The sequence below is a fragment of the Lates calcarifer genome, unplaced genomic scaffold, assembly GCF_001640805.2.
Source record: "Lates calcarifer isolate ASB-BC8 unplaced genomic scaffold, TLL_Latcal_v3 _unitig_4956_quiver_3532, whole genome shotgun sequence".
In the NCBI taxonomy this organism is placed as follows: Eukaryota; Metazoa; Chordata; class Actinopteri; family Centropomidae; genus Lates; species Lates calcarifer.
In genome coordinates this window covers 1-13,765 of record NW_026117209.1, presented here as the reverse complement: position 1 = coordinate 13,765, position 13,765 = coordinate 1, and the positions used below count along the sequence as shown (strand labels likewise).

The 13,765-nt window shown below is 40.9% G+C and overlaps 1 protein-coding gene and 1 long non-coding RNA gene across 2 annotated transcripts; both read left to right on the top strand.

Moving 5' to 3' along the window:
- The first annotated feature begins 466 nt into the window (after nt 1-466).
- Nucleotides 467-7,844, top strand: LOC108872644 (uncharacterized). Its single transcript, XM_051068572.1, has 5 exons — nt 467-475; nt 1,697-1,784; nt 1,888-2,199; nt 7,236-7,250; nt 7,358-7,844. Exons 2-5 carry the CDS (start codon nt 1,715-1,717, stop codon nt 7,582-7,584), a joined length of 624 nt encoding a protein of 207 aa, XP_050924529.1. The 5' UTR covers nt 467-475; nt 1,697-1,714; the 3' UTR covers nt 7,585-7,844.
- Nucleotides 7,845-9,751: 1,907 nt separating this feature from the next.
- Nucleotides 9,752-11,715, top strand: LOC108872646 (uncharacterized). The gene is made up of 3 exons (XR_001959259.2): nt 9,752-9,908; nt 10,050-11,099; nt 11,703-11,715. It is a non-coding gene; the product is annotated as an uncharacterized LOC108872646 (long non-coding RNA).
- Nucleotides 11,716-13,765: the final 2,050 nt, after the last annotated feature.

Genomic DNA, 13,765 nt, shown 5'->3' with positions numbered 1-13,765 from the left:
CTGATACAGTCCTGTAATAAATGTTATCCAATACACAGTTTCTCATTCATGTGAAATCTGTTCTAATGTTCAGTTTTTTATTAAAGTGTTTTAGAGGTGTAGATTTAACTGGAGGATGTAGTTTCTGCTGTTTCTGAACTCTTTCTGTTGTTTAGTCTGCACTCACTCAACAGCACCACAAACTGTTAAAGCCTCCACATCAACACCTCATTAACAGTATTAACAGACCTCAACATGAAATGAAGGAGGATTCATTTCAGGGCTGTTGCTGAACTTTGTTTAGGACACTTCCGTGAGCTCTCTGTGCACTGTGTCTTTCCTTTCTCTTTTCCCTTTGGTATTCTTTGTCCTAAACTCTGTAGGCGTTTCACTAGCGGGAAATTCCAGAGTAGAGTTTATAAACGCCAGATTTAATCACCTGTCACTTCATTCCTCAGAGTCGCTCCCTGATGCTCACAGAGGAATATTTTATGAGGTGAGTACCTGTCACACTGAACTGATTTGCTTTTATGAATCAGTCTGAAGTTCATGTTTGGTTTCATCAGTGACTGAAGCTGCAGTTTAGTTTAATCCACAGGTGGAGGAAAGATCAATAACTTTAATAAATTTAAAAAATCAGATTTGTCTGAGAAAGGTGAATAATTAAATATCAATATTAGATTGATTAAATTATTCATGTTGCATTCATGTAAACAGCATTTTAATGTTGTAGCTGTGTGATTTAACCTCTCTCTGTCTGATGTATGTTTTTCATCACATGTTTCAGATTTCATTCATCCTTGTTTCTAACTATTTAAATCACATTCATCATGTTGAATTATCCTGATATCGGTGCTGGCAGAGCTAAACTTCTTGCACGTCAGATTTTAAATGTTTGTTAAAGGTGTTCACTGTGCAGTCGCTCAGTGTCAGCACTGTTCACTAAATGCAGATTGTGACGGTTAATTTACTGAAGATCAAGTTTCCTACACACAAACACCCATTGTATTTTTTATTATTATTTAATTTAACTACTCCAATAACTTTTGTCATATCTCTTATCAACTGGAGAAACTCCACCATTTATTAACGCTCTGGTTTAATCATTAATCATTAATCAGGGGAGTAAAATACAATATGTCCGCCTGAAGCTGAGGTCAAAGGTTTAAGATAACAGAAAAGCTACACACACCTTAAAAAGAGGAATTTTCCACCACTCGTCTTAACCTGAGGCAATGAGTGTAATAAATCATTTTATGAGTTAATTATGATCCTCAGACTGAGAGACAGTAGATCATTGATGGTTGAGAAGTAAAGACACTTAATAGTAAAACTTAAGGTGTTGTGTTCATGAGAATACAAAGTTAAAGAAACACCACGTTAACTCTCCTCATTATGTTGTTATGTTACAAAGGCTAAATAACAAACAGATCCAGGTGTCTGGAGACTTTTCTTTTCAGCCCGTATCGTCACCTCCACTTTCTGTTCTGGTCCTCTGAGGCTGGTATCTGGTTTAAGGATCAGACAAGATGATGCCTGTTTGTCCAGCCTGTTTACAGTCACATTATATCAGATCAACTCTTCTGCTGCTTCATCTGTGTGTTAGAATGTTAGTTAACAGATCCTACACAGACCACACATGAGGACTTTGTGTTGAAAAAAGTTTGTATCATGTTCATCTATACTTAACTCTTCTAATCTCTTCTTCTTTCCTCAGTTTCTAAAGACGTCCAGGATGTTCTTCCTGTGTCTGTCTCTGCTCTCTGCTGCTGCTTTTCTACAAAGCAGTGTCTCAGCAGATGAAGGTATTTTTTATATAGAAAAAATAAATTTACTGAATACTTTTAATACATTATATAGTTTTTTGTTTTTAAAGGAATCACATCATTTCTCTTTTTTCTCATCCAGTAGTGTCACTGAACTGCAGTGAAGCAGTGGAAGTTGCAGCTGGAGGAACTGTGACACTGACCTGCTCTATACATTATCAGGATGTGGAAGGCTGTAAAGTTCTACATTCTGCCTGGCATAACACAAGCAGCATTATACCATGTGGCAGTGGTTCAGGAGAATACATCTGTGATTCAGACCATCAGACTTATGTGTCTCTGATCATCTCTAATGTCATGAAGGAGGAAAATTACACAGCTGCAGTGATAACAGACTGTGGTATGGCTTTATCATTTCCTATCAACGTACAAGTTACAAGTTACTCCAACTCCACAAGTTACTCCAACTCCAGCAGCCGTGTTGGTGAGTAGCTTTCAGTGTCTTGTATATGTTTGATGAAGGATTGTGTATGTGTTCATCATTATCATCACTTTCTATAAATGTAGAGTCTTGACTGTATTTAATCCACAGATAATGATAGATATGTTTTGATCCAGTTCCGTCACACCAGGACCTGAACCTGAGAAGGTCACCAACGTTGCCGCCATATCGGCATTTGTGTCGCCGTCATTGTTGCTGCCATTTTGTTTTTCCTGTTTGGAACTGAGAGAGGCAGAAAAATCTTCAAACCCATCACGAGGAAAACAAATCACACAGGTTACAGTGATCCAGAGTCTGAGTCGAACAGTCTCCATCAGTCTGTTTAATGTATATATAAACATGTGGGGGCTGTTCCACAGCTGGCTGTGTAGCTTCCTGCCTCTCAAACTGTGAAGAAATATATTATTGTGTTTATTTTTTTATCTTTTTTTTTCTTCCAGTCACATTTTCAGATTTCTGTAAATAAATGTAAATATAATAAGTCAATTTCATTAAAGGGACATTTTAATTTTAAACATGGCGTTCAGTCTCCTCATTATGTCGAGTGTGACTCAGTTTTCAGATCAGTGGTGAAACATAAGCAGTTGCCTCATCCTTTTTCTAACCATGAACAGTTCACTGCTCTCACATCATCAACTCGTGACTTTAAGTATTTTCTGTCTCACGTTCAAGGTGTGTACCGTGTCTGTTGTCGGCATCTGACCAGGTCCTCTAACAAACACCAGCCTCACACTGAGCTGTAATTATATCCGAATGCTTTCTTTTTCCTACACACAAATGTGTGTGTGTGTTTAGTTGAATCAAAATTAGATTTTAGATCTCAGACCTGACTGGTGCTGCTGAGTTTGAACCAGAATCTGATCCAAAACCTTCTTTTTCCTCATACAAAGTTTTGTGTTTGTATCTCTCTCACAGACATGGTGCTGACTGTAGTATTCAGTAGAGGAGATGAGGCGAGATGCTTCTTAATGTCCTCAGGGATGTCCAAGATAAAAGCCCCAGTCCGTCCTAACATTATATTTAATGACGATGAATTCCTTCACAGGGAGCGTCCACATTGCTGACATTTCTGTTTTTTACTGTCCTCGTTCTCACCACTTGGATTAAAACCAAGATCTTAGATCAAGACTGAAAAAACAAACACACGCACACATCTAATTAGAAGCTGAAACATGTTTTCAGTTTCCTGTTAAAGCAGGACAGTGTCAGCGTGAGCTCAGATCAACTGGCAGATTCTTTAGAAGTGGGAGAAATAAACCACTGGAATTTGGATTTTGTCATCGTTCACCCAGAGAAACAGCAGCAGGTCTTAACTGCACTTCCCAACATGAGCAAGTAACTTGGCGATTCTCCAAACCACAACACTCCCCCACAACTATTTCACTGTCACCGTGTGTGAGCGCACACTGATGACACAAGTTCAGGAAGTGACTGTTTCCAGATGTTATTCAACAAGAAACAGTGCAGCTTCACTCTCACTGCTTTTAGCTGCAGCAGCAAAAACCAGAGATAAACCCAGAACAATGAAATGTTGTTTCATTCTCTGCTTCCAAACAGGTCAGAGAGAGACAATCGATGGAAGTGACATGTTAAAAACACAAGACAAAACACTAAAGACTCACAACATGTAACAACAGCCATCAGCACTTGTTACCATGAAGGTGAAGCAGAACTCGCTGCAGCAGAGTGGAGGGACAGACGGACTGAAGTACTGGAGCAGTGATGAGTGGATGAGCTGCAGGTGTGTCAATCCTCCACCAGCCCCGCCTCCGCAACACACACACACACACACACACACACACACTGAGGAGAAAACACAACACAAACATGAAAACAAGGAACTAGAAGGTCACAGCATCCTTTATATTTAACAAACTGTTCAGTGTAGAAAGTTTGATGTTTGCAATGAATAAAATTTCACACAAAAAACTCAACTTGTTGTTGATGTTCAGCTGCAGGTTTAGTTCATGTGTTCATGTGGAGACTGTGACATGTTCTCCTACACACACCAACACCTCCAACATACAGGAACATGAAGGCAAACCACTCGTCTGCTGAGTGGATGGAGACCTGAATGTTCAGTGATTCAGCTAAATCAAACAGATGGGTTTCAGAGGGTGAAGCAGGCAGGAGTCCAAAACAGACAAACAGATCCAACGATGCACAGACGACAATCCAAAGTCCAGATAACAGGGAGGTCAGACAGAGACATTAAACAGCGACAAACAGAAGAAGCTGACAGGAACACAACATCTGGAAGCTGAGAGAGGAGACACAACACTAAACAGCTCTGCTTCTTCTTTCCTCAGTTTCTAAAGACAGTGAAACGTCCAGGATGGTCTTCCTGTGTCTGTCTCTGCTCTCTGCTGCTGCTTTTCTACAAAGCAGTGTCTCAGCAGATGAAGGTATTTTTATATAGAAAAAATAAATTTACTGAATACTTTTAATACATTATATAGTTTTTTGTTTTTAAAGGAATCACATCATTTCTCTTTTTTCTCATCCAGCAGTGTCACTGAAGTGCAGTGAAGCAGTGGAAGTTGCAGCTGGAGGAACTGTGACACTGACCTGCTCTATACATTATCAGGATGTGGCAGTGGGAGGCTGTAAAGTTCTACATTCTGCCTGGCATAACACAAACAGCAGCATTATACATGTGGCAGTGGTTCAGGAGAATACATCTGTGATTCAGACCATCAGACTTATGTGTCTCTGATCATCTCTAATGTCACGAAGGAGGAAAATTACACAGCTGCAGTGATGACAGACTGTGTACAGCTTTATCATCTATCAACGTACAAGTTAAACACTCCGGTAACATCTATAACGGTGAGCAGCTTTCAGTTTCAGCTTCTGAGTGTGTGTGAATGAGTGTGTGCCTCATTATCATCACTTTCTGGACAGTGTTTAATCCACAGGTACTGACAGGTGTGTTTGTGTTGTCAGGTGGAGTCGTATTAACACTGGAGCAGGACACCAAGGTGCCAGTCATATGTTTTGTTGTCGTCGCTGCTGCGAGCGTGAAAACCATCACACTCATCATCAGACTCCAACCTGAGGAGCTCCTGACTGAGCTCAGTCACATGTTCAATCACCTGTCTGCAGAATGAAACATGAACGTGACAGTTTGTGTTCATTCAGATTGATCCATGATGATGTAATGATTGTGTTTGTGAGTATTAATCAGTGTAAATGTAAAGGGAGAGAACAGAAGAGAACACTGCAGACATCAAGTCTTTTCTTCTTCACACATTCGTCTTTCCAGAGCAGTGAAAACACTGAGGAAGCTTTTAACACAGAGTCCAGAGTGTTCCTAATGAAACTGTGCTGTGAGTGTCTGAATAAAACCATGAAGGAGTTTAACAGTGCTGTAGTCAGATTTTCTCGGGACACAGTGTTGTTTATTTTCCCTCCTTCCTGTTCCACTATCAGGAAAGACCAAGAGGAGGAGCTTGTTTTGGGTAGATCTGTTCCATCCCTGCTAACCACTCCCAGGAAATTCTCAGAGTCACAGTGTTTGTTTCAGCCAAACCGGTTTTTATTTTCAGTATCACTCCCTGTTGCGCACATTAAAAAGAAGCAGTCTATGAGGTACGTCTGTCTTTCTCTGTGTATTCCTTTATATAAAAGAGTGTGTGGCTAAAATGGCTGAAAGTGAAAAGTTCTGCTTTCAGATTTTAGTATTTGAAATATTTTGCTGCAGCTGTTTGATCCTGTGTTTCCCACCTCTTGTGTGTGTCAGTAAGAAGTGAAAGTAACTGGATACTGTTTCTTTACTTTTTGTTGTTTCAATATTCATCCATTCATTTCACTATTTCAACTGTTTATAAGTTACTTCATCCTTTATTCTAACTATTTAAATCAAATCTATTACATTCAGTCAAATACTCGGATGGAAAAACTAGTTGCTAAGAGGTTACTGACTCATGTTGGTTGACTGTGTGTACTGTCCAGTCGTTCTATTGTAAATCATAGTAGATCAAAATTACCTTTCCACTATCAGCAGAGGCCTAAAAGTGAGACCTGACTGTTACTGAACGACTGAGCTGAGCTCTGAATCTGATCTGAAACCAAAGGTCTGTCTGTCTCTGTCACATCCATAGATTAACATGCTTTAAGCAGAGGAACAGTGAATATAATGTGTTCATGTGGAGACTGTGACATGTTCTCCTACACACACACCAACACCTCCAACATACAGGAACATGAAGGCAAACCACTCGTCTGCTGAGTGGATGGAGACCTGAATGTTCAGTGATTCAGCTAAATCAAACAGATGGGTTTCAGAGGGTGAAGCAGGCAGGAGTCCAAAACAGACAAACAGATCCAACGATGCACAGACGACAATCCAAAGTCCAGATAACAGGGAGGTCAGACAGAGACATTAAACAGCGACAAACAGAAGAAGCTGACAGGAACACAACATCTGGAAGCTGAGAGAGGAGACACAACACTAAACATCTCTGCTTCTTCTTTCCTCAGTTTCTAAAACAGTGAAACGTCCAGGATGTTCTTCCTGTGTCTGTCTCTGCTCTCTGCTGCTGCTTTTCTACAAAGCAGTGTCTCAGCAGGTGAAGGTATTTTTTATATAGAAAAAATACATTTACTGAATACTTTTAATACATTATATAGTTTTTTGTTTTTAAAGGAATCACATCATTTCTCTTTTCTCATCCAGCAGTGTCACTGAAGTGCAGTGAAGCAGTGGAAGTTGCAGCTGGAGGAACTGTGACACTGACCTGCTCTATACATTATCAGGATGTGGAAGGCTGTAAAGTTCTAATTCTGCCTGGCATAACACAAACAGCATTATACCATGTGACAGGGTTCAGGAGAATACATCTGTGATTCAGACCATCAGACTTATGTGTCTCTGATCATCTCTAATGTCATGAAGGAGGAAAATTACACAGCTGAAGTGATAACAAACTGTGGTATGGATACATCATCTCCTATCAACGTACAAGTTACAAGTTACTCCAACTCCAGCAGCAGCCATGTTGGTGAGTAGCTTTCAGTGTCTTGTATATGTTGATGAAGGATTGTGTATGTGTTCATCATTATCATCACTTTCTATAAATGTAGAGTCTTGACTGTATTTAATCCACAGATAATGAGGCTCTGTCTGATACCGTCACACCAGGACCTGAGAAGGTCACCAGCGTTGCCACCATATCGAGTATTTGTGTCGCCGTCATTGTTGCTGCCATTTTGTTTTTCCTGTTGGGGACGGACAAAGGCAGAAATCTCATCAAACACTTCATGAAGGAGAAGATTCAAAGAGACGACAGTGATACAGTCTCTGAAAGTAGTAAACGTTTTGAGCTTGACTTTTAATCTCTGAGGTCTTTGTACAGACTGAGCCATGTGAATGTAATGATTTGTATTTGTACATATTGATCAGTGTAAATCTGATGATTTGATCAGCGGGTCACAGAGGTCTGATAAACTCACTTCTGTCTCACCTGAGGACGGTTACTGTCTACAGGTTTATATAGGCTATATAGTTATATAGGTTGATAATTTGTATTGTAATCTGTTGCACTTTCATAAACGTGTGGACCTGAACGTGACACATTAAAGAATGATGAAAATCAGAGCAGCAGTCTTTATTATGGGTTAAACTAAAGATGCTGGATCCTACATTAGAAGAGTTTTTGATGTCACAGCGAAGTTGACCTTTGACCTTTTGGATATAAAACATGAGTCTAACTGGACGTTTGTGCTGAACGTGTTGTGTCAGAGGATAAAAGGTTTAACAGTCTGCAGTCGTATAGCCAGGAGAAAGTGTTGCGTTCACTTTCCCCTGCCTCCCATTCACTGTAACCTGTGGGCGTTGTGACTCTGAGGTGTGGTTTGTTACAGCTGCATCATTTCCCTCTTCAGAGTCACTCTGTCATGACAGCAGCAGTCAGTGAGGTAGGTACATCTTCTGTGTATTCATCGATATAAAAGAGAGTGTATGAGTTGTTGTTGCTGTAGCTGGTGGAGGATTCATGCTGTGTGACTTACTCAGGTGTAAGTGGATCCTGTTTCATTATGTCTGTTTCACCTGTTCATTTGAACTGTTTCACACAGACGTTACATCTCTGCCTGCTCAACTAGTTTTTTCCTCAGATTTGATTCCTCGTGGCTCTGAATGTTCACTGATTCATGCTGAATGTGAGTCTATCGGTTACTGTAAATTCAGTAGAGATCAGCTTCGTGAAGTTTTTAACTAGAATGTTTGACGATTGGTCTTTAATCAAATCACGTTTTTTCTCCACACATCTCCACTATCAGAAAATAACAGAAAACACACAACAAACTGATCTGACGAACAGAATACGGTGCAGCGTAACATCACAGAGGTTTAACAGCAATAAACGTGTTGTAATCAGCTGGCAGCACCTAACTGTGACTGTGACAGTGTTGATTGTAGGATTTAATAGGAGACGAGACAAGATGCTTCTGAATAACCACAGGAATGTACAAGAAAGAAACATCAGTCCCTCCTAATTTCATTCTTAATGACAGGGATCACGCCACACGTTTACTGAGATCATCAGACACCTGCAGAGTTTATCGTAAGCTGCAGCAGTTACCAGAATCCTGCAGAGTCAATAAAGAGCTTAAACATTACAAGACCACAACACAAACAGGACACACACAGTCAGTGTTACTGCTGCTCATGGTCATGTTCATTCACCACGAATGTGTTTTTGTCAAACTGTCAGGAATGTTGTTTTTTTCAGTTTATCTTTTCTCACCACTTGCACTTGCACTTGGGAGTCTTGTTATTGTTCTTGCCATGGTTTGGAATCTGGTCCCAGTTTCAGTCGAGTCACATCATGCAAACACAGAGCCAATTAAAAGTGAAAAGTAAATAAGGCACAGACAGACCAGAGATGCAGCCTGTTAAAACTTGTTTTCTATCCCACAATACACAAGCTGTGTATTTCATACATGTTACAGGTGACATCTCGCTCCTGTGGTAAAAGTTCGGCTGGTTTAATCACCCTGTGGTTGCAGACCCCTCGGGCACATTCAAGTCAGTGTGGGAACATGTTGGTTACACCTGTCCTGACATCAGCTGCAGGAGGTGAAGGACGTTAAGTTCATGATCAAGTTCATCAGTTCTAACAGCTCTGCTTCTTCTTTCCTCAGTTTCTAAAGACAGTGAAACGTCCAGGATGGTCTTCCTGTGTCTGTCTCTGCTCTCTGCTGCTGCTTTTCTACAAGCAGTGTCTCAGCAGATGAAGGTATTTTTATATAGAAAAATAAATTTACTGAATACTTTTAATACATTATATAGTTTTTTGTTTTAAAGGAATCACATCATTTCTCTTTTTTCTCATCCAGCAGTGTCACTGAAGTGCAGTGAAGCAGTGGAAGTTGCAGCTGGAGGAACTGTGACACTGACCTGCTCTATACATTATCAGGATGTGGAAGGCTGTAAAGTCTACATTCTGCCTGGCATAACACAAACAGCAGCATTATACATGTGGCAGTGGTTCAGGAGAAATACATCTGTGATTCAGACCATCAGACTTATGTGTCTCTGATCATCTCTAATGTCATGAAGGAGGAAAATTACACAGCTGCAGTGATGACAGACTGTGGTACAGCTTTATCATCTCCTATCAACGTACAAGTTAAACACTCCGGTAACACCCATCCTGGTGAGTAGCTTTTAGGGTCTTAGAGTCTTGTAAATGTGTGTGAACATGTGTGTGTGCCTCATTATCATCACTTTCTCTACGTGTAAAGTCTTGATTGTTTTTATTCAGCAGGTCATGAAATGTGTGTTTTTGTCTTACCAGGTAAAAGTCTGGACCCTGAGCTGGACCCTGAGCTGGACCCTGAGCTGTGATGGACTCCATGATTCCCATCATATGGAGCGTTTGTGTCGTCATCATTGTTGTCAGCATCTTGTGTTTCCTGTTTGGGACTGACAGAGGAAGAGAGATCATCAAGGGGGAAAGGAATCAACGATTCTTAAGTGACACAGACTCTAAACTGACTTTTAATCTCTGAGGTCTTTGTACAGACTGAGCCATGTGAATGTAATGATTTGTATTTGTACATATTGATCAGTGTAAATCTGATGATTTGATCAGCGGGTCACAGAGGTCTGATAAACTCACTTCTGTCTCACTCTAACTTCTGTCCTTCAGCACCAGCAGATTTACTCCACACAGCTCCCTCTGGAGTCAGCTGTCATCACTGCAGAGGAACTCTCCCAGACTGTAATCAGACTGATGTGTGGAGTTCCTCTTTAAGTCTGAAAAAATCCCATGAAGTCAGTGTGGGTTCACAGAGTTCAAACAATGAGAATGTAACAGCTGTTCCTCTGAATCAGGCAGGGAAGTCTTTATCTAAGGACGGCTGCACTGATTTTTTTAATGTGGACCTTATTACTGTACAGCACAAAGCCGTTCACGTCATGTAATTAATTCCAGAATAAGCAGGAGTGAGGAGTGAATGTGACGTGCTGTGAAAGGAGAGACTGATGTAACATGATGCACAGACTTTATGTGTCACTTGTTAACTCAGCTACTGTACATGAAACAGAAATGAGTGATGGAACATCTTTTCAAATAAACTCCTGTCAGTGACAAGCACTTCCTCATCTTTGATGTAATGCACAGCACACACTCACCCACACACAGTAACGAGACCCGGAGCCACATTTCCTCTGTACACCACACGGCTCTTTTTAAGCACTGCCGTGACAGTTAGTCTGTCAGTCAGGCTGCTGCGTCTGTGCTAGCCTCCCTGCAGCCCATCTCGCGGGATGGAAGCCCGTTGGTGGAGCTGTGTGTTGGGATTACTCTGCATGCCTGCTGAGGTTTTACTGCACACCTGGACAGGTGAGTGTGTGTGTGTGTGTGAGAGAGAGAGAGAGAGAGAGAGAGAGAGAAAGAGAGAGAGAGAGAGAGAATGGATGCTTTTGGCTTTAAGATCCAGAAAATGAAGAAGTCTTGATTAGTCTGAGTCATCTTTTCCTGTTTGTGGAGCCCATCATGTCAAATTAATGAAACTAAAAGTTCTCCTGCAGAAAAAATACCCTGTGACTGATACATTAGCATTTTAATGTTGCAGGTGGAGCCAGGTTTATCTTCTGGGGATTTAAAGCATTTCACGTAATTCATTTTTAAATGCAAAATCTTAATCTTATTTTAACTAGAAACTAATGATTACGGTTGTCACATAAATCTAGTAAAATAAAATGTGCATTTCCAACTGAAATGTAGTAGAGTAGAAGTAGAAAGGAGCATAAAATGTAAATAAGGTACTGTAAAGCTCCACTTGAGTATCTGTGTTTATTTACGTCCCTTTAACACTGGTGCTTGAATTGTTGTTTCTGGTGTTTCCTGATATGAAACCTGTGAATACTAATCTATATAAATGGTTTTATAATCATTTATATAGGTGAGGTGAGTCAGTCAGTAACGATCAGTCTCTCCCTGCAGTTTCTCAAAACCCGGTCTATCTCCGTCAAGAGAGTGAACTCATCTGTTGACATCACATGCTCCACATCCTTGTCGAACCCGATGGGGCTGTACCTGAAGAGGCGTTTCCAAGGCGAAGACGTCGTGTTCCTCTCCTTGGACAAAGGACAAGTCACCAAGGATACTACCGATCCAAAGTTCACAGGTCGAATTCAGGTGACTCCGGAGGAGGTCGGGGCGGACAGGGGTTCACCCTGCAGCTGTCTCTGCTGGGGCCGGACGACACAGACTTGTATTACTGCACCTGGACTCACTTCAAATTACAGACGTCGACTCGAGAAGCTCAGTCCAGTAATGGCACCATTATCGTTGTGAGAGGTGAAGGGACTCTGAGTTCACACATGCACAAACACTGATTTTTAATTTAATCCTCGACTAACCTTCCCTCTGACTCTGCCTCACAGAGATGGATCTCCAGCAGACACAGTGCGAGAGCCACATTGTTGACCTCATCTTGATCTTCCTCTGTGTGACAGCATTCACGTTCATGCTGCTCCTCTTCATTGGAGTTCTGATTTTTCGATGCAGACGAGTGAGTATGAAGCAGACTTACTCTCATGACGAGCACGAGCAGAGACAAAGAGAACCGCCGTGTTCACACTCCTGTTTCCTCTGTGTTTTCACAGTTTAAGAAGCGCTTCAGGCCTGCCAGAGTTGTAACAGCCTCCGGACCAAACAGCCCACAGCACATCTGCCCTCAGCACGGGATTCAGCATCGTCCCTACATGATCACATCTTTACAAACCACAGACTTCAGGGGCATTCTGTAAATGCTACGAGTTTGGTTCAAAGACGGTGAATTGAAAAACTTTTACGGTGAATGTTTCCCACACAGGGTGTGTGTGACACGTGATCGAGGTGTCTTTTGAGTTATGAGCTCAGCCCATAAAAGACAGCTCACTTCTTCTTCTGCTTCTCATTTCCTTTTATACACAAATTTGTGTTTTGTTTGCAGAAAAGTGATTCAGCTACCACATCCTGGTTGATGTGGGGCGCAAAGATGTGACGAGCGTGAGTGGTGGTGTTGTTAAAAAAAACTGTAAAGCAAGCATTTTTCTATTCCATAATGTGCAACACGTTTTCTTGACCTTTTGTTTTGCAGCTTACTTGATGTATTTGTTTGTTTTGAACTTTGAAACAGATGTGACGCATCGTTTCCTGCCTGGCTTCATATGTGCATTAAACCTGTGTCTTTTCCAGTTGTGCTGTTCCTTTGAAGCTTCGACTAAAGAGTCACTACTTAATCCTAATCCTGGAGGAGGGAGTGAAATCCACCTCAGTGTCTTATTTTTTAATATCCAGGGGTAAAATGTTAATCTTAGTGTTTAGACTTTAACTTGTCCTTGCAGGGTATTTGAAAAAAAGATTTGATGGGGTGTGCATGTCCTCCACACAACCTAGATAACTGAACCTACTTCTGCTCTCAGATGATGTCTTAAATAGATGGCCATATTTATGACTCACAGGCCTACTTTAAGTAAAACAGGAAATAACCTGCAGACCTGTTTGTGCAGCAGGTTTTCAGTCACCAGGTTACAGCAGTACATCTCTGTGCAAAACAATAATTAGTTGTCCTAAAAAGCCTTTTTTTTTTTTTTTTTTTTTACAGAGATCTTTTAAATTCAGGGCAGGCACCGGTGTTATTTTATCTTTCTATCCATGTTCATGTTCAGCAGTCTGACTCTATGGGTCTAAGACAAAATGTTAAATGACTGGTAACAGAAAAAATAAAAGTAGCTTCTACAAATAAAAGCACTTCCAACAGCACAGGCTTAATATGTTATGCTCTGATTTCACTGAGAAACTTTACTATACAAGCACAAATGTCGCTTGTTGTCACACACAAAAACAACCTAGCATTATACTTACAGTAGCAGAAGCTTGGTTTTCAGTGGTAAAACTCGTGGAAAAGCGCTGAACAGTTTATGCACTAAAACAGGCTAAAACAAGCTACATTGCTCCTGTGGAACCTACGAACGGAAGAGTCGGTTTTCAACGGACTTTTGAGGGTGTAACACAGGGTG